Source organism: Phalaenopsis equestris, unplaced genomic scaffold (assembly GCF_001263595.1).
Source record: "Phalaenopsis equestris unplaced genomic scaffold, ASM126359v1 Scaffold000084, whole genome shotgun sequence".
Taxonomy (NCBI): domain Eukaryota; kingdom Viridiplantae; phylum Streptophyta; class Magnoliopsida; order Asparagales; family Orchidaceae; genus Phalaenopsis; species Phalaenopsis equestris.
In genome coordinates this window covers 560,717-580,964 of record NW_018164526.1, presented here as the reverse complement: position 1 = coordinate 580,964, position 20,248 = coordinate 560,717, and the positions used below count along the sequence as shown (strand labels likewise).

General features: G+C 33.4%; 1 protein-coding gene across 4 annotated transcripts in view; it reads left to right on the top strand.

Moving 5' to 3' along the window:
• Positions 1 to 275: 275 nt before the first annotated feature.
• LOC110019842 (mitochondrial-processing peptidase subunit alpha-like) overlaps positions 276 to 20,248 on the top strand; it is a 28,333-nt gene continuing 8,360 nt past the window's right edge. Inside the window, exons 1-12 of one of the 4 annotated variants that reach the window (XM_020717697.1) lie at positions 276 to 446; positions 2,260 to 2,520; positions 7,622 to 8,089; positions 8,167 to 8,334; positions 8,683 to 8,763; positions 10,168 to 10,234; positions 14,439 to 14,536; positions 17,464 to 17,536; positions 17,629 to 17,699; positions 18,061 to 18,110; positions 18,184 to 18,296; positions 18,561 to 18,645. In XM_020717697.1, coding sequence (XP_020573356.1) covers positions 411 to 446; positions 2,260 to 2,520; positions 7,622 to 8,089; positions 8,167 to 8,334; positions 8,683 to 8,763; positions 10,168 to 10,234; positions 14,439 to 14,536; positions 17,464 to 17,536; positions 17,629 to 17,699; positions 18,061 to 18,110; positions 18,184 to 18,296; positions 18,561 to 18,616 — 1,542 coding nt within the window. In that variant the 5' untranslated portion in view covers positions 276 to 410 and the 3' untranslated portion in view covers positions 18,617 to 18,645. Of the gene's footprint in view, positions 447 to 2,259; positions 2,521 to 7,621; positions 8,090 to 8,166; positions 8,335 to 8,682; positions 8,764 to 10,167; positions 10,235 to 14,438; positions 14,537 to 17,463; positions 17,537 to 17,628; positions 17,700 to 17,792; positions 18,111 to 18,183; positions 18,297 to 18,560; positions 18,791 to 20,248 lie in introns of those variants that run through there. The other 3 variants (XM_020717696.1, XR_002293485.1, XR_002293486.1) reach the window with 3 other exon arrangements.

Below are 20,248 nucleotides of genomic sequence, written 5' to 3'. Positions count from 1 at the left end.
TAGACCCAAACACTGTTAACTCGAACCCACTCTGCTTAACCTTACAACTCAAATTTTATTAAAAAGCATACTTCTAACATTTAACAAATAACGGTGGGCAAGTTAGAAAAATTTTTCCATTTATATATGACAATAAATGACATAAGAATAAATAGTATAATTAATTTTTTTTTGTGTTGGGTTCAACTCGAACCAGGCGCAAAAAAAATATACAGGCCAACTTTAAGTCAAAATTTTGAGTCCAGTTAAACAATATGTTGGGCCAAGTGGTGTTGAAGGGCCCAAACGCAGAAAACCATCCGTCCGTAGAGGAGAACATCGGTCTCCATCCTCTCGCCCACCTCTTTCTTTGTTGAGTGGCCGCCGGAAAACCTGAAGCACTAGGGACTTCGACATTTCAGGTTTACAGAATGGTTAGGTTCTGGAATCGGGTTCCGTTAAGCAAGGTTTGTGTTCTTACTCGCAAGCTTTCCATGGCTTGAAATGTTCACAGTGCCACTTGCGACTTACCTTCTCATGGCTCGCGATGAGTTTTCAGTTTGCAGCTAACTTTCCATTTTCTTCCATGCTTCGTTAACGCGCCCTTTGATTTTAGCTGAGGTTTGAGAGTTGTTTGATGTTTTTATTTTATTTATTTTGGAGCTCAGGAGGTTAAATTATTGATTATATAAAGTGATATTTGGATGGATCTTTGAACGGAATATGAATCAACAACTTCAATTTGCTTTGCGCCACTTAAATTATTGAATTTATTTTGGGAGCGTTGCATTAGGTTGGAAATAGGTGATGATAATGTAATTGAAAGTTTGTTGCAGATTATTCATGGAAGAAAAGCTTAGGTTTTTTTTTTTCTTTTTTCATATTATAATGATATAATATTATTTATGACGTATAAAGATGAAGGACAAAAATGCGTCTTTTTTATAGGTATATGGCTTGACAACGAACAAATATTATGAAGTTTGAAGTTTGAGCTACTTGTTAGGTTTTGGATTCTGAAGAATGTGGTTGATTGTTTAATCCAAGTTAATGTGGTGCTTGCTAACCTATTTTATGCAAGGATTTGAGTAAGATTTAGCTTAAATGCCTCTAAGAATAATTTTTGGAATTTTAAATCCTGTTTTTCATCAATCCCATTCCGTTTAGGCCTCACTATTTGTTAAATCCCATAATTGGTAGGATTTAATGGATTCAAAGATTTCTCCCATTGCAAATTTGAAATCCTTTTACAAGTAGCCAAGCAATTTATAGAATTTGCAAGATTTAACAATTATTGTGCCAATCGGATTTCAAATATTAATCATCTCAAGCTATATTTAATTTTTTTTATTAAGATAGCTGCCACGCGTGCGTTCGGCTATTGCTTTCTTGTTGTTTTCTAGAAATTTTTGTGATAGAAACCTAGGCTTGAGTACTATATCTGTTATAAGGTAGTAGCTGTTAGAAACCTTTGTCTAATCTATTAAAAAATAAAAATAGATTAAATACTCACAATAGCTTTCAAAGTTGCTTTTCCCCCAACAAATCTACGATCATCTTTACAGAAAGCTACAACCGCTTGTGACAACTCCTAGATATGGTTTTAGATGATAATTAAATCTTACTTTTAATCATAAAGCCTCATAAGGTCTTACATTTGAGGCACAATTAGTTCACGAGTCAATGTTGGTCTAATTTGATTTGCCGTGTTTTATGTAAGCACTAATTCCACCGAGAAACTGTTCTTCAGTACTTGGCATACTTGAATTTGATTGTTGTTCAGCATAACCGGATTTTGTGATTTATGAAATTACATGAGCAAGTTAGTTCTATGGTTTAGTGCTTAGAATAGCATTTGTGAGCAGCCTAGCCTAGATGCAAGTTTGTTGCACAGGCCCTTTTGTGTTGGAGAAAACCATGACTCTATATTTTCTTAAAATAGCAAATGATTATCTATTTGCTTTTCTAGGAGAGTCAGGTAAATATTGCTGAGTTTTGCACTTTTAAAATTCACAGTTTGAGGAAATATAGCCGGTAAATCTATCTATGGTTATCTTTTTCATCAATCAGAAATTTGCATATTTGTATCAATAATGCACTCATAACTGGATATTCTCTTCTTTTCAAGGTATTATTAATTTTTTTCCTTATGTATTCTTCATACTTATATTATCAGAATATTTTACATTTTCAGTTGTCACTTATGTTACTAACTTGAGTTCATATTGATGATCGGGACATTCTTTTTTCATTTTCTCATGCTGTTCTTTTTTCTGGTAGTTTCTCCAAAATGGATTTAATCGAACTGAAGTTGGTGGTGTGCAACCTAAGCGGATCCATTGCCCTAAAATTGTGTCTCGATATCTGTCAAATGAGTCACTTTTGTGCACAATGGGAAATTATGAAAACCGCTTTCCTTCTCTTTCTCATCCTTTACCTGGGATCAAACTCTCTCCTTGTCTTCCCGACTTTGTCGAACAAAATCCAACCATGATCACGACACTTCCAAACGGCTTAAAAATTGCTTCAGAGGATGCCCCGGTAAGAAATATCTTTACATGTTAAAATTTTATGCACCATTGCTTGAGGAAATGATTGTATTGGCTTGATTCTCCTCACAGCATTTTGCAGGGAAGTTTTTTGTTTTCTTATTTTGGTTTTTTTTAAAATTTTGATTCCTATGGCTGTTACCGTTAAGCTTAAATTCTATTTTGAGAAATTTACATACACACAATTCTTATGTGTATGCATATCTAACACCTTAAGTTTGATATTTACGCTTATAACATCATGATGCCATAAATCTATTCGTGAAAAGTTTTATTTCACTTCTGAAAAAGATGTTAATGGTGGTATTTTTTGTGATGGTAAATATTTGAAAGATATGTTCGGTCGCCGGAATCGAAATCCCGTCGCCCGCTTCGGAAGGACTTTTATATATATATATATATATATGATTTTAGAAAAATAGTGGTGAAAAGTTTTATTTCACTTCTGAAAAAGATGTTAATGGTGGTATTTTTTGTGATGGTAAATATTTGAGAGATATGTAATCTCATATATTTAATGGTTTAATGATCGAGCGCAATACCACAAACGATGCATCTATCTCGAGGAATGAATACATTGTTTGATGATGATGCTCGATTAAATAAACTATAGAATTCATGACATCCGTTTGGCCTGTGAAATTATTTTTTAATAAGTTGACAAGTTCTCCTATTTAATATGGAAGATTAAATAGGGTTTAGCTGGGTTTTTAAGTTCCCTATAGAGACAAACCCTTATAGTTAATTATATCTTAAAAGACCAAAGTTACATAAGAATACTCTCAATTAATATCAGTGGTTTTGCTTTCAAGAATTTCAAAGTTTAAGTTTTCAAGGATGGACACAGGAAAATCAAGAATGAATGACTCAAAATAAGAACAATTTATTTTGGGTTCAAAGGAACGAAAAAGTTGGGGATGTCATAAATTTTGAGAAGAACCTCAAATGACTTCCCAACTATTCAATTTGTTTGACTTTAATTTTGAGAAGATATTATTTAGTGTTTCATCCTGTCAGTTTTATTATTTAGGATTTATATTTGTATAATACGATCATACAAATGACTTGGAAGATAGGATGATTTATGTTGTATCAAACGACAATATCAGAGCCTAAAGCGAGTTAGGACTCATGCCGCACAACATGATTGTGCAAGAGTCTAAAGAAAATGTGAGGATTTATGTCGTGCTAGACATACCACCTCGAAGTCCTAAAACTTGTTATTTAAACTAGGAAAATATATGTTATTGTAGATCGTCATCCTCCATCTGCTGCTTCTCTGTCGTGCTACCTACAAAGACTTGTTCCAAGCTCCAAACTGTAGTGACTTCAAGTTTAGTTTATATTTTGTATTTGCAAGTATAATTATTGTTCGGTTTCAAGGGTCTGGTGTACCTTCTAACATATGTCTTACTGTTCACTACCCAAGGAGTTTAGTAAGTGCATTAAAATAAATAATGTAATAACAAAACAACAAATTGCAGGAAATTTAAACAAATTACTAGAAAATCCGGTATAAGAAATTCTAAAATCATAAAAAAAAAACACGAATTAGTAAAACAAAACACGATGTCACGTATAAAGGATTAGGAGTGTGATTTATATGTGAAATTAGAAATGTCCTCAATAGTCGGGAGAATTTGAGTGTAAGACTTAAGCTCAAATCCCGAAGCATCGGACTTCACTGTAAGTTAAATCATGGCGGGAATTTCACTACTTGATTTAATTAAGGAAGTTATGAATCACATCTTGGTGTATCCTCATGTTTAGTGTTTTAATCAACTTATGAATTAAAGTCAAGTGCATAGTTTCATCATTCATTTGAAAATTAATTAGATGAATTACACTTAGAGTGTGCTCATAAAATCTAGAAAGTAACCTGAGCTTGAAGTGATTTAAGATGTTTTACCCTCAATTAAGTATTTTCCAACTAATCTTGAAATATCCTTAAGTGTTTTCAAAATAATTAAATCAGAAATTCTCATTTTCTTAACTTAACATCTGATAAGTAAAAAGATAACAAAAGCAAATCAATGTAGAAGGAGGCCGACCCACTTCTAAAAAAAATCAGCTAACATCTGATAAGTAAAAAGATAACAAAAGCAAATCTATGTAGAAGGAGGCCAACCCACTTCTAAAAAAAATCAGCGAAGCAAGGGGCAAAACCGCAAGTGAATCGGCCTAAAATAATGATCAAATCAGTCCCAAAAGGTGCGTAAAAGACTCCAGAAATCAGCACTTAAAGTGCCCAAATCAATGTATAAATGCCTCCAAAAAATCAACACTTAAAGTGCCCAAATCGATGTATAAAAACCTCCAAAAATCAGCGCTTAAAGTTCCCAAATCAATGTATAAAAGCCCCCCTAAATCTTCTCAAATTGACACAAACATAGATTAGAAAACAACCATTTGAAATTTCGGCGGTATATATGTAAATATATATGAGAACTAGATGGTAATTATGTAAATATAAAAGCCTATGTTTCATATGCAGTTATTTAAGAATCGGGTGGCATGTATGTAAATCTCCATTTTTTGTTTTATGTGCAATGCAAATATCCAGCAATTAGGTGGCATGTATGTAAGTCTCCCCATAGGCATATCGAAATTAATACCAATGCTATCAGGCCATCAAATTTAATTCCCGTAAATGAAGAGTGAATCCTGCAATTAAAAAAGAAGAATCCAATAACTGAATGCGAGCTTAGCTGTGGACTCCAGCTTCAATAAATTAAGCAATTAAAGCCAAATCTCAAGCTAGAATCCAGCAACTAAAAGAAGCTTGAACTTTAACTTCAATAAAATGAAGTTTTATCCAGCAATTAAAACCGAAGTCCAAGCAAGAATCCATCAACTGAAAGCCATCCCAGCCGTGGACTTCAACTAAACAGTGGAAAGAAAATTTCACAAGCTCACTAATCCCAATTGCTCAAAGAAAAGGGTGGAAGAAGAATGTAAGGTTCGGTAAAGAACAAAAGGAGATCCAAGCAAGAATTTCATATGCCAGATATATACCTACTTGGAGATGAAACAAAATTCCTTATACATAATTTCAACTAACGAACATGTATTATACATATGAATAATCGCTAAATTTTACACAAATCGTGTCAGGATTTGAGTCTTATGCAAGTATTGGCTCAACATTTAAGCCCCTTTTCAATCTTAACAATATTCAGGAAAATGTGCAATATACATCTTTACAGGAATAATTCTAATTGAAATATTCATTCCAGCAATTCAAAATTGCAAAGTATTGTGAAACTTCTTAATTCACGACTAATGATTTACCAACGTGAAAATAGATGTCACATTAACAGCTAAAGAGGAAGAGGGAAAAAGGACCTAAATCGTGCATTTCACATAGCCAGAGGATCGACTTCAACAGCCCATGAGAATAACAATTAAACCCGCCCATTCAATATCAGTCACGACACCTTTAATCAATCCAACCAAAATAAAAACTGCATCAACTACTCATCCCTTTCACAACACCAATCAATATGTATATGAATGACCTCAAGCTCAAAATAAGCTAGTAACATAAATGTAAGAAGCGAACGGGAGGAAAAAGGAGAGGACTCACCTTGCCTTCCTGTTCAAGAGAAGCAAGGAAAACCAAACACTAAGCAATCTAGTGAAGAACCAACCTAGAGAAAAGAACCACCCCCCCCAAATTTCGGCCAACCCGAAAGACCTCCCCAAATGGTTATAGCCAGAGGAGAGGAGAAGAGCTTACCCAAACCTACCTGGGGGTGAGCTGAGACTTGCAGGCGACGTGCGAGAAGTGACAAGAGACGCAGGAGTGGGAGTGGCGAGCAAAAAGCCGGAGCACGACAGGGAGTAGGTGGAAGCCTTACCAGAGCACTGGGGAGGGGACATCAAGCCGAAACTTCGCGAGGAGAGGGCTGCTCAGCGAGGAGGAGGTTCGGTCGGATTTCACGAAATGGAAGGGTGCTGATTAGGGTTTGGTTGGCGGCCGAGAGAAAGGGGAGCTACGGGTGCGTGAGTTTGGGTTTAGGGATTTAGGTAAAATGAAATTTGCTTTTTTTTTAAATATTAAAATTTCGCAATTCACGCACTATTCGCTTATGCACGGAACCATATCAAAATGGGTGTTCTTCTTAGGTGAATTCGACGTTCTGTAAGCGCCGGTGCAGTCCGTTTCGTCATCCAAGGTCGTTCGGGCAACCTCCTCGACAATTAAGTAAAAAAACATGTCAAATTAGGTTTTCTCCAAATTTCGGGCTCGCGATCAATAGTTTCAATTTTTTTTTTAAGTTTCGATTAATTATGCAACATATAAAGACGTATGTGACGTAAATTGCAATATTTAATGTGTTGACGGTCTGAATTGCAAAATTTTTGCTCGTGGAGGTGCAAATTGTGTATGAGGCAACCCTAGGGCTTAACGGTCTTATGAGGACTTCTTTTGAGTTCATTCATATTGGTTTCAACCTCCTAAGTACTAGAGGTGAAGAAACACATATGCGGAACTCCAAAAGAGTAAAGAAGTGGTTTGAACTTCTAAAATGAGGTGGGTTCCATCTCAAGGGCTCTAAGATAATCAAATGAAAATTCCTAAGGCTAGACCCTAAACCCTAAGAAGAAAACTAGACCTCACTAAAAATGAGGTCAACATATGTATGTAAATATGAATGTTTAGGTATTATATATATGCACAAGAATTGTGTGGTATGTATGTAAATGCCCCTTCTTTGATACTGCTATCACGGGAATCAACACAATTTAGGATTCATTGCTTGCATTGCACATTTTAAGTATATATTTTTTGATGTTTGGTGTTTTTTTTCTTTAAAATTCTTGTATGGAAAAATGTAGAATTTTATCTTGTTATGTTATTTACATATTGAACACATGAACTTCAAATTTTTCATAGAGACCACCTTACGCATGCATGAAAAGATGTTTTTCACTTTTTTAAAGTTAAAACGGTGGTATTTTTGATGCGCCATGAAAGATTTGGGTGATAGGAATGTAAAAAGCAAAGCTTAGGTGTTAGATATGTAAATAGATAGAATTGGATGTTATGTATGTAAATGCCCCGACTATATTTTGTTACTTTGTGACAGGGTCCTGCTGCTTCCGTAGGGATATATGTGGACTCTGGTTCTGTATATGAGACAGGGGACTATATTGGTGTAACCCACCTTTTGGAAAGGCTCGCTTTCAAAAGTACGAAAAATCGAAGCTGTAAGCACATTGTGCGCGACATTGAAGCAACTGGCGGTAATGCAGGAGCTTCTGGGTCACGCGAACAAATGGCATATATATACGACACTTTAAAGGCTTACATTCCTGAGGCAGTTGAATTACTTGTTGACTGCCTCAGGAACCCACTTTTTCTCGACTTTGAGGTCGAAGAACAGGTGGCGAATGCGAAAAAAGAAATTCATGAAATTACTGGTAAGGATCCACAACAGTTTCTTCTGGAATCACTTCATGTTACAGGCTACTCTGGTTCGCTGGGAAATCCAATGATGCCTTCTGAGACAGCACTACAAAGGCTTGATGGATCTGTTATAGGGAAATTTTATTTTGTAAGATTTCACATTCTGAAACTGAATTTTGCAAAATGGTTATACAGAATGCTACTGTTTAAATATTAATTTTTTAGGAAAATTATACTGCCGATCGAATCGTTTTGGCGGCATTTGGGGTGGAACATGAACATTTGTTGGCCATTGCAGAACCTCTTTTGTATGACTTAAAGGGCGGCCTCCCTGTTTCTTTGCCAAAATCTAGCTATAATGGTGGAGAGGCTAGATTCAGGCATGATTTTGAGGTACCGTGGAATTATGCCATTGAGGATAGGGGCATTTACATACATACCGCATTATTCCTATGTATTTACATATCTAACATCCAAAGTATACTATTTACACTTATAACACTTTGGTTTCATAAACCTATGCATGAAAAAGAAAGGTATATTTCATTTTTAAAAAGACTGATGGTGCCGTTTTTGATGTGATGTTAATAGTGTTATTATTGCATGTAAATGTGAATGTTTAGGTGTTAGGTATGGAAATACAAAAGAACCATGTGGTATGCATGTAAATTTCCCTTCATGATAAATCTCGTTGTACCAAATTTTTCTGTTAGCGGAATCTTACCGATCTTTTGTTGGCAGCGAACTCATGTGGCGATCGCATTCGAGGTTCCAGGTGGCTGGCATGATGACAAAAATGCAACGGCGCTGACTGTTTTGCAGGTTTCAGAGCAATTGAGTTTCATAATTGATTTCTTTGAAAAATCTCTACTTTTTTTAGGGGGCATTTACATACATTGTACACAATTCTTGTGTATTTACATATCTCACACCTAAAATTTCATATTTACATAAATGCCTTTCAGATTTTATTTTGATATCACATAAAAAATTGACCTACAACTAGGGCTGTAAAAAAAGCTCGTTGTTCGCGAACAGCTCGTATTTGAAAAAAAAGCTCGTTGTTCGCGAACAGCTCGTGTTCGGTTTGTTCGTTAAATAAACGAGCCGAACACGAACGAGTGTTTAAAAGCTCGAATTATAAACGAGTAGAACACGAACAACGCTTTGTTCACTCGTGTTCGGCTCGTTTTAGCTCGAAATAAAAAATATATATATAATTATTTATATAATAATATATTACATAGATTATTTATATAATAATATATTATATATATTTATATCTAAGTTTAAAACATAAATGTTCGTTTGGTAATGTGGTTATGCACATTTTTTTGCATTCATTTGGTCCAGGTTTGAATCCAACGCTTCTTCGAATCCAACACTTTACATTTATTTATTTTTGTTTAAGTTTGACGAGCCAATTTCAAGTCGAACACGAACACAATGTTCACGAGCCGGTTTTGAACACGAGCCGATTTCGAACACGAGTCGATTTCGAACACGAACACGTTCGAACGAGCCGAACACGAGCCAAGCCTAAGCTTGCTCATGCTCGGACGTTTACAACCCTATCTACAGCTAATTCTTAAAAGTGAAATACACCTTTTCATTCGTAGGTATAAAGCACCAAAGTGCTATGTATGTAAATATGAAAGTTTAGGTGTGAGATATGTAAATAAATAAGAATTGTGTGCTACGTGTGTAAATTTGCAAACTTGGTGTTTATATAAGGTTATCTTACCTTTTTCCATTCGACATTTACCGTAATTTTTTTCTCATTTTGTTTCATCTTAATTCTTCCATTATAGTCCCTATATGCTTTCATTTGCTACAGCTGTTGTACATGTTCTTACCTTCCCTATAGCTTTCTTATATTTTTCCTTTGATCTGAGTGCTTTTCTTAAGCTGCTAAAATTGTTTTCTTTCATGGGCATATAACTTGTGGATATTAAAATTTATGAAATTTGAGTTCCCCTATTAGGCCTTTTTTTCAAATACAGATTTCATTAGTCATATAATTGCTTTGTGTATTGTGCCATACAATTCTTAGATCAAAAGATGCTTCTTTGAACGTTGTACAATTTACTTTTGTTCTTTTCATTGGTGAAATTTCAACTCATTCCGTGCCATATTACAACCAAAACTGCTTTCATTTTTCCCTAACTGCAGTTTTACTTTTCAGATTTTCGATGGTTTTTGTATCATGGTGCTTATTTTTGACAGACTTTGATGGGTGGTGGTGGCTCATTCTCTGCCGGTGGTCCTGGGAAAGGGATGCATTCTCGGTTATGTATGGCTTTTATCGCTGGCTTTGTATAAATTTCTTTTTTTTTGTCCCGCTTTTATTTTTTTCTCTGTGCTATAGTTGCCTTGTTTGAACTTTATGGCTGGGAAATTATTGTTTCTTCAACAATATTTCAATTTTATGTTATGATCCCCTTGGTTGAATTATCAAGGAAAATTATTTGTTGATTTTCTGCTTGGTTTTTGCTTAAATCAAAATTAATCAATTGGCTTTTTCTTGAATTGAGATTTGGTAGAGCCATCTTTTGGCTATACTTGAGAATGGATTGAATAGCTCTAAGCAACATTTTGAAAATTGGGCTGGTTTACTGGATTGAGTGATTCAAATTCAGCAGTTCATTAGAGGCTAAATTAGGGTGTGAATTGATAAATTCAATATACAATGTTCTAATTTAAGATGCTTCACTCTTACATATTTTTAATATATGAATATCAGTCTAAATTAGAATTTTGGGACATGATATTTTAATTATTAGTTTTTTAATTTATGTTTCTCAGATCAAAATCAAATGGCAAAAAATCGATCAATATTAGAATTGGCAATTCATAAAAAATTAGATTGATTCAGTCTTGCCAGGTTCTGTGCAGAAGCAGTTTTGTGGTAGGATTGAATTTTGAATTGGTCAGAGGATTGGTTTTTGGTTGAACTGGTCAGACTTGCCGGTGTCCGATTTTTAAAACCTTGGCTTTAATTTGGGTTAAGATTGGTTGACTATGGAGCCTACACAGCCTTACAAAAGTCAATATTTCTTAATGGAGATGTAAAACTAACCTATTGGCTTCACATAAAAGAATTTATTTCTAAATTGAAATATCAAGGCTAAGTTGTAGTTTATAATGAAGGTGACATTAGGCTTCCTAAGGTTGATGTAAAATTATGCTATTGCTGATGTAGGACTTCTTAGACTCTAGGCTTTCTAAGATATGCTTATTTTAGATGTACGAAATTATGTAATACAAAAATATGTAATTTCAATCTTCTTATTTTATATATATCTATATCTATATATATATATATATATATATATATATTTATTTATATAAAATAAGAATAATAATAATTAAGAAATGAGCTAAAAAAATAAAAAATATGAAGATTGAATTTTTTTTCTCAACTCTGGGTAAATTACACAATTTGAGGCGTGCTTTAACACACTCCTTTGGGTGAGGCATATGTAATTTGCCGTGACGCTTGCATGTCAAAGTTGGAGAAGATAGCATTTACTTCAATTGGCCTTAAAGCTCATGTAATGAGGTGTGCTTACTTTAGGGTTTGCACGAAAGTTTTAGAGGATGATGAATGTCGCTTGTAGGCTGTCAAAAAAAACTCGTTGTTCGCGAACATCTCGTGTTCGGCTCATTCGTTAAGTAAACGAGTCGAACACGAACAAGTTTTTAAAGATCGAATTATAAACGAGCCGAACATAAACAACTCTTTGTTCGTTCTTGTTCGGCTCGTTTTAGCTCAAAATTTAAAAAATATATAATTATTTATATAATAATATATTACATATATTATTTATATAATAATATATTATATATATTTGTATCTAAATTTAAATCATAACTTAAATCATAACATCTCGTGTGATAATGTGATTAGTACCTTTTTTTATATATATTTGGTCCAGGTTCGAATCTCACACTATATCTATTTTTTTCAATTTGATTTTTCTGAGCCAATTTCGAGTCAAACATGAGCCGAACATGAACACGAATATTTAAATCGAGCCAAACACGAACACATTGTTCACGAGCCAATTTCGAACACGAGCTATTTCGAATGAGCCGAACACGAGCCAAGCCTAAACTCGCTCTAGCTCGTCCTGTTTACAGCCCTATTCACTTGGTTATTAATAATTTGCCCTTGGATGATAAATTATTTGTGGATGATGAAAATGGAGTTCTACCATTGCAATCAATAGAGCAAGCTCCATGTTGACTTTGTTGATGAAATAAGGAATAAGAACAAGTATAGGCATTATTTTATATATTATTCTTATTGGATTTTGTTGCTTAGAGAAGAAGAGAATTGGTATTTAAGAAGACAGATTGAGTGGATGTTGATTTAAGTGAGAGTGAGGAAGGCAATAAGGCAATCGACCATGATGATGATTCTAATGAAGACACTGTAAATGATATTACTTATATTTGAAGTCCTAATTTAACTAGTTTATTTTAGGACATGTTTTTTTTAATTTTTTAATTTTGTTTTTGTTTTCATGTTTATCTTAAGACTTCTTGCTTATTATTGAATGCTTATATGATGTTTTTGGATTTTTGTTTTGACACTCTTATACTACTTGCAAATATTTTATTGAGATAAAACTAAGCTCAACTTTTTATGATGTCACTTATTATTGAATCTTAAGCCAGATTGTTCGCAAATATTTTATTGTTCATATTATAAATTTATTTAATTGTTTAATTTTGAGGCTTACACCTCAAAATGCCTTAAGGCCTACAATTTATCTCACTAAAATAAAACACTATATGTAATGGGGGCAAGTTATCTAACATTAAGATAAAAATAACATTCATGTTCTTTTTTTTTTTTTTTGGTGGGAACTAGTGTTCCTGTTCTTAAAGTCCTAAATGGGGAAGAATGATGTGGGCAAAAAGTAAAAGCTAAACCATTTAATGACTTCAGTATTATTTTTATTCCCAAGTAGTCAGAATCGTTAATTTAGCATTTAAGATAGGAATGCTATTTACAAGTTGTGTTTTATCTTCTTTATAAAGAGAGAATTCCGCTTGATTGCTTATTATTTTTTTTTTTTTGCCCAATTTTTCTGAAACAATAGCTTAAGAGAATTATTTAACTATATTTGCACATCCTATAACTAAACTTTGCTCTTTGATATTGTTCATATGGTTTCCATGAATTCTTTATGGCCCTATTTCCTCAACGGTTGTTACCCTCATGGGTGATAAGAAAGTCATTGTAAGTAATTGGGGCATTTACAGACATATCTTACAATTTTTATGTATTTACATATCCGAGACCTAAACTTTCGTATTTACAAATATCACACTTAAATCTTTTACATCACATCAATAATACATCAATCACTATTAACTTTTTAAAAGTGGATTACATCTTTTCATACATAGATTTTTAATACCATGATGTTATAAATGTAAATATCATAAATATCAAACTCAAACTTTAGGTGTTAGATGTGTAAATGCATAAGAATTGTGTGGTACATATGTAAATTTCCTTTAGTTATAACCAAGCTGCATTTAGCAGAAATGAATGATGACAAAATTAGGAAGGTTGGATTGAACAATAATTATATGGGAGGGTCTATAGGAGGTGAAGCATCCATGGAGGCTAATCAAGTAAAGCATAGATTTGGCTGGTCTGGGCATGTAGAACAAATGGTAGGAGATGCACTGATAGGATGAATGATAAAAACTAATATGGAAAAATTATGATAGAAAGGGGATAAATTACAAATTACTCGGACAGAAATTGTGCAAAAATATTTATGCAAAATATATTTAAAACCTGAAGCAGTACTCTACATGTTTGAATGAAGAATGTTGAGACTCATAAGGTGAAACGTCAAGTACTTGGGATAAGGCTAGCATTGTTTATGATAGTAATAATGTTGTAACTTTATTCGAGTTAAAGCATCTAATCTTTGCTTAGAACTTAATGATAAATCATTAAAAAATCACCACCCAAATCAACCTTTTAATTTCTCAACACAATGGTATACAATATCTCCAAAATTCTATGAAGAGACTTGATTTTAAACAGCTCTAACTGGCGACATTGAGAATATCGTTAGCTTTACTGATTTTAGCTTTGATAATAAGTCTTCTGAATGAAATGTATTTTTTATGCATATGGACGTGTAATTTGTTCATATAAAATACTTGATTCTTTTAAAAAATTAGTAATGTTCTAAACTAAATGAATTAAAGAAATCAAATTGGGTACAAAAGCTGATGAAGCACTAGTAGCATTGAAACTAGCTTTCTTGTCTGGGTCCCAGCTAAAATGGATATGATATTGTTATTCAGAAGTAAAATATTGGTTCTATAAAATATGGTTTTTTTTTATATTTTAATTTAAGCAACTTTTTGTCAACCTTTTTTTTGTTTTTTGAACTTATATCTTCTGTTGAGAATTGTTTTTTTCCTTTAATTGAAGCAAAAGTATACTCAATTGACTGCAGACCTTCGTGTTCTCAACAAGTATCAACAAGTGCATTCTTTTTCTGCCTTTAGTAGCATGTTCAATGACACCGGTCTTTTTGGAATTTTTTCAACCACGGTAAGAAATATCCCATGTATAATTTATTTATGGACATTTACATACATACCATAGAATTCTTATATCTTCTCTAACACCTAAATTTTGATATTTACATGCAATATCACTCAAAACTTCAACTCATATTTAAAACACCACTATTACTAACTTTTTAAAAATTAAATACACCTTTTCATTCAAAGGTTTATAACACCAAAATGTTATAAATGTAAAGATCAAACTTTAGGTGTTAGGTATTTAATAAGAATTTTGTTGTATGTATGTCAAATTCCCATCTATTTATTAGTGAAAAATGAACCATTTCTTGGTGATGATAATCTTTATGCTCTCTTAGATGTGATTCGATTGTACAGTTTATTCAGAGTTCGTCTTCCTCTGAAAAATAGCTACATTTAGCTGAAAAAAAAAAAGATTTCTGTTACTGAAAAGTACCATGTTGAAACATGTATATTTAATTATTTTTGAGGAAAAAAATTATTTTTTTCTGATGGCGGTTTCTGTTATGAAAGAAAATGTCTATCTTGGATAAATAACGGTTTCATCTTTGATAGGCTGTTCCACATTTTGGAGTGTCTATATTTGAACTTACCAGCTATGCTGTCTCTGAAATGGAAGTCGTAGAGAAGGTTATCTTTCAATAACATGAAAAAGTTACTTCTGCAAAATTTGGGTAGGTATGACATACTTGGAATCATCTATACAAGTTTGTCAATGTGCTTTTATGCCCATTCATAGCCTCGTAGTAAATGAAAGCTTAATTATTATGTCCCTCCCATTCCAAGTTGAATATTCATACAACCGTAATATTAAGCACATACATACAAAGCTTGTAAAAATTGAAGCTTTGGTGTTAGATATGTAAATATATAGGAATTGAGTGGCATGCTTTTAAAACTTCCTTAATATTAAGCACATACATACAAAGCTTTCGATTCTTGAATAGAATGATAATTTTGAATCAACTTTGTCAACAAAGAGGGATCTATGAGTGATGTAAAGAAGAAATTTATGGAGAGTTAAATTTTGTTTTGAGATGAATGCTAACTACTGATGTAGGCGATCTTGTGCTTTGTTTCATTTAAGCACTTGAAGTTGCCTATAAAGGATATCATGAGTTAAACTTGCAAATGGTAATTTCTGATGTAATTCTTAAACGGAACGAAGGTTAAAATCGTAGGTGCCGTTTGGGATCATTATTGTTTATCATTTTTATTTTTATTTTGTTTTGCTAATATTTTGATTTGAAACAAAACTTGCCCGGTTTATTTGATTTAGATTTGATTGTTTTTATAAACATTCAAAATACCTAAAATTTTTTTTAGTATTTAAAAAATACATTAATTTGTTTCTAGAAACAGAAAAAAATATATAGAAAACTCACTGAACAAACTTGTTCCTAGAAGCAACTGGTACACAACAACTGACATTTTGTTATTTTGCGACAATACCCATCGAGGGATACTCGACTTGTAAATTTGATAAGTTAAACCAGCAACTGGTACACAACAACTGACATTTCGTCGGGTGAGTTTGACAGGTCAACTCGGCAGTTGGTACTGACAACTAGCACTGCGTCGGGTGAGTTCGTCAAGCCAACCGTATAGCTCCTACGTGACAATTGTGCTTTTGAGAAATTGGTTTTCTAGGTTCACAAGGCCTGTTAATATACCCTTCTATCCATGAAGATTTTTTGTGTATACATTTAATTCCGTAATTTTCTTGTCCTTTGAAATAATCTATGAAAAGAATAAGAGAATGAATATTTCAATATTTTTCATCATATTCCCGTTTTTAAACAATGCGACAATCCTTTCAGATCGTTCTTCAGCTGGTAGTTCTAACTCTCCTACAAGCAGTAGGCGCTTGAACTTTGCGGTCTTTAGTCCCAAAGTCAGTAGGCTCATTCTCTTGTATGGCTAAGTTGTGCTACAAGGAAATCTATTCCAGATTTACAACTATTGATCTAGTTGAAGAAGAAATTTTAAGTGATTTTTTTTTATTATTCTAGAATGAATACGATATATGCGAAATGAAATCTTTTTATGATTCAAATTGATGCCAACGAAATACTATGTTTACAAAAGATGATTAACAATGTAAAGAAAGGCAATAAAAGAACATGGTTTGAGGCTTTCCTATGCTAATAATGTTTCTTAGCTCTACATCTGTTGTAACTTCTTAACATGCTCGTGTTCCAACCCTTAACATCCTACAACCGCATGACTAGGATTGTCAAAGTGACTCTTTGTTTGTGAATAGCTCGTGTTCGGCTCATTAAGCAAACGAGCCGAACGTGAACACATTTTTTGTGTTCAAAATATAAACGAGTTGAACACGAACAGTTATATTTTTTAACTAGCTGAGCCTGAGCTTGCTCGTGTTCGGCTCTTCTACAACCCTAGTCATGAAAATGCAAATCTGAGCTTCTTGAATGGCAGATTATGCATTTTTTTTTCTTGGGATATTTACATACATACCCAATTTTAATATATTTACATATCTAACATCTAAATATTATTTTTTACATTTCTACCACCCAAATCTTTCAAAATTATTAACTAGCTGAGCCTGAGCTTGCTCGTGTTCGGCTCTTCTACAACCCTAGTCATGAAAATGCAAATCTGAGCTTCTTGAATGGCAGATTGTACTTTTTTTTTTCTTGGGATATTTACATACATACCCAATTTTAATATATTTACATATCTAACGCCTAAATATTATTTTTTACATTTCTACCACCCAAATCTTTCAAAATTACCACTGTTTTCAACTTTTAAAAGCGAAATAAATATTTCCTTGCATATGTACAAATTTAATTTTAGATGTTGATATGTAAATACGTTAGAATTGAGTGGTATGTATATAAAACTTTTTTTTTTCTTTTCATTTATTAGAACTTTTGTGAGACTGAGTTTCTGTTGATACAGGGATCAGATTTTGTGGCAAAAGCTGTTGATGTGGCTGTGGCTGAGTTGCAATCAATTGCAACCCCTGGCCAAGGTACATCTTCAATTTTTTATATAAACATTGTTTTTTTTTAGGAAACTGATGGTTTTGAGAAAAATACGTTAATAAATCGTCACTGGTCACAGTTACTCAGGTCGAGCTGGACCGGGCGAAAAATGCTACCAGATCAGCCATTTTGATGAATCTGGAGTCTAGAGTATTTACAGATTTACATAACCTTCTTTTCTATCAACTAAGTTTTCTAAAGGCCCTTATAGTGATCTTTTTTTATTAAATTTTTTTTTTTGAGGGGCCATTTACATACAATGCATACAATTTTAATGTATTTACATCTCACACCTAAACTTTTCATATTTACACACAACACTTAAAATCTTCAACGCATCAAAAATAGCGCTATTACCGCTTTTTAAAGGTGAAATACACATTTTCATGCATAGGTTTAAAGCGCCAAAGTGCGATATACGTAAACATTATAGTTTCGGTGTGAGATTTGTAAATACATGAGAAGTGTGTGCTGCCTATGTAAATTTCCCTTTTTTTTTTCCCCTATTCAGTCTATTGTTGCTGAGGATATTGGAAGGCAAATATTGACTTATGGATCCAGGTAGCTTGAAGTTTCCTGCTCATCAATATCATCTACTGTTTTGGTTGCTTGAATTTCTAGTTCTGTTTCTTAGGAAACCAGTGGAGCATTTTCTAAGATGTTTGGATGAACTTACTTTAGATGACTTATCCAATTTAGCTCAGAAGATGGTTTCTTCACCCCTTACCATGGCTTGCCTGGGAGATGGTAAGTCTTTTCTTTGCTTTGCCTTGTTCTGGTTGTCTTTCTATAATTTTTTTGGGTATTTACATATCTAACACCTAAACATTTACATGTTTTGTGCATTTACATACTTTTTTAGAAGTGAAATACACCTTTTAATGCACAGGTTAATAACAGCGAGGTGTTATAGGTGTAAATATCAAAATTTGTGTGTTAGATACGTAAATACGTAATAATTGTATGGTACGTGTGTAAATTTTCCTAATATATTTGTATTTATTCCTGCAGTTGACTGCGTACCAAGTTATGAAACTGTCAAGCTAAGGTTCCAAACTGCAATTTGAAGTTTAGCTGAGCTGATTAATACACCAAGGTATTCTTGTCATTTTTACTCAATTATTTCTAAGTGTGTATCTGAATCTGTATTGAGTGATGCATGATTACACTAGATTATGATTTTCTAATGCAATTAACACATCATAAGTATGATTTTATGTAAAGAAAATTGAAGATTTATGGATCGCAAATCACTAATTTTTTTAAGATCTTAATTTATTTAAATGCAAATATGAAATTACAAAATTTGCACCTAAATGGTAATAAATAATTGAAATGATATGAGAAACTTAATGGGGAATGAGAAACACATAAATTCAACTCACAATTGAATTTAATTTCTACAAGTTGAGTTTTTTTTTCTTATCAGTTTTTGATTTATCAAAATCAAAAGCGCTAAACAAGACAATTTCAGATGATGTAATTGAGATAGAACAAGTGCTAAGAGTGGTTAGAGTCTTTATATAGCCACATCAATATTAACGCACGTGATTTGAATTTATAGTAGAGATCTATATAAATCTTCTCACATTAGATAAGTGTAACACCAATTTAAAGAATATATAAGTGCTCATGGCCAGAGCAAATCAAGAGGGCAAAATGAGCCCGAATAAAACTTCAATAGGCTCATGGGTAGGGATAAGAAAGAAGACAGGGGTTCACGAGTAAGGCCAAGAAAAGACACAACCAAAACCACATAACAAGCCCACGAGTAAAGATAAGAAAAAGTAGAACCAAACCCCCAATATAAGCTCACGCGTAGGGGCAACAAGGGAAAGCCACCACATATATTGTTATTATGTTCTTTTGATATACATAAGAGAGTGACTTGTAAATCATCCGAACTGAAATCATTTTCATTAAATAAGACATGATAGTGAGTTGGTCTGCTTATATCAAGCATTCCCACATAGAAGCACATATTAAAATCATTTTTTTTTTATGACAAACTTGGTTATCAACAACAATTCCATGAGGAATGTTATCCGGAGAATCTCCAAGCAAACCGAGCCCAACAAGAGGGGCAAACAAAATGACATGTTAGGCAAACCGAGCCCAGCAAGAAGGGCAACCATCGTAATAGCTCAGGCAAACCGAGCCCAGCAAGAAGGATAAAACAGAGAGCCGTAAAAGGTAAACCGAGGCCAGCAGGAAAGGGCAACAGAAAAAACCATGACAGATAAACCGGGCCCAACAGAAGGGGCAACAAAAATAGTCATAGCAGGTACACACGAGCCCAATCAAAGGGGCAAAACAAATAACCATAAAAGGTAAACCCGAGCCCAACAGAGGGGCAAAACAAATAGAGTTCCAGCCAAAAAAAAAGAGTCTAACAAATTGAACAAAATGAAAAATAAAAAAAATGATTTCAGCTCAACTAAACCCAGCAAAAGAGAGCTAACAACAGATAAACTTTTGAGCCAAAATGAGTCTAATACATTGGGAAGAAAGAAAAGCAGCACTTCCAGCTAAAATTCAACCAAAACCGAGCCACCAAATGGGGAAAACAGAGCAAAATTTCTAGCTTACGTTTAATCCCAAAAGAAGTCAAAACCGAGCCCAGCAAATGAGTCAAAACATAGCAGAATTTTCAACATTTATTTGGACAGAAATAACAATAATAAAAAGCATCAATATTT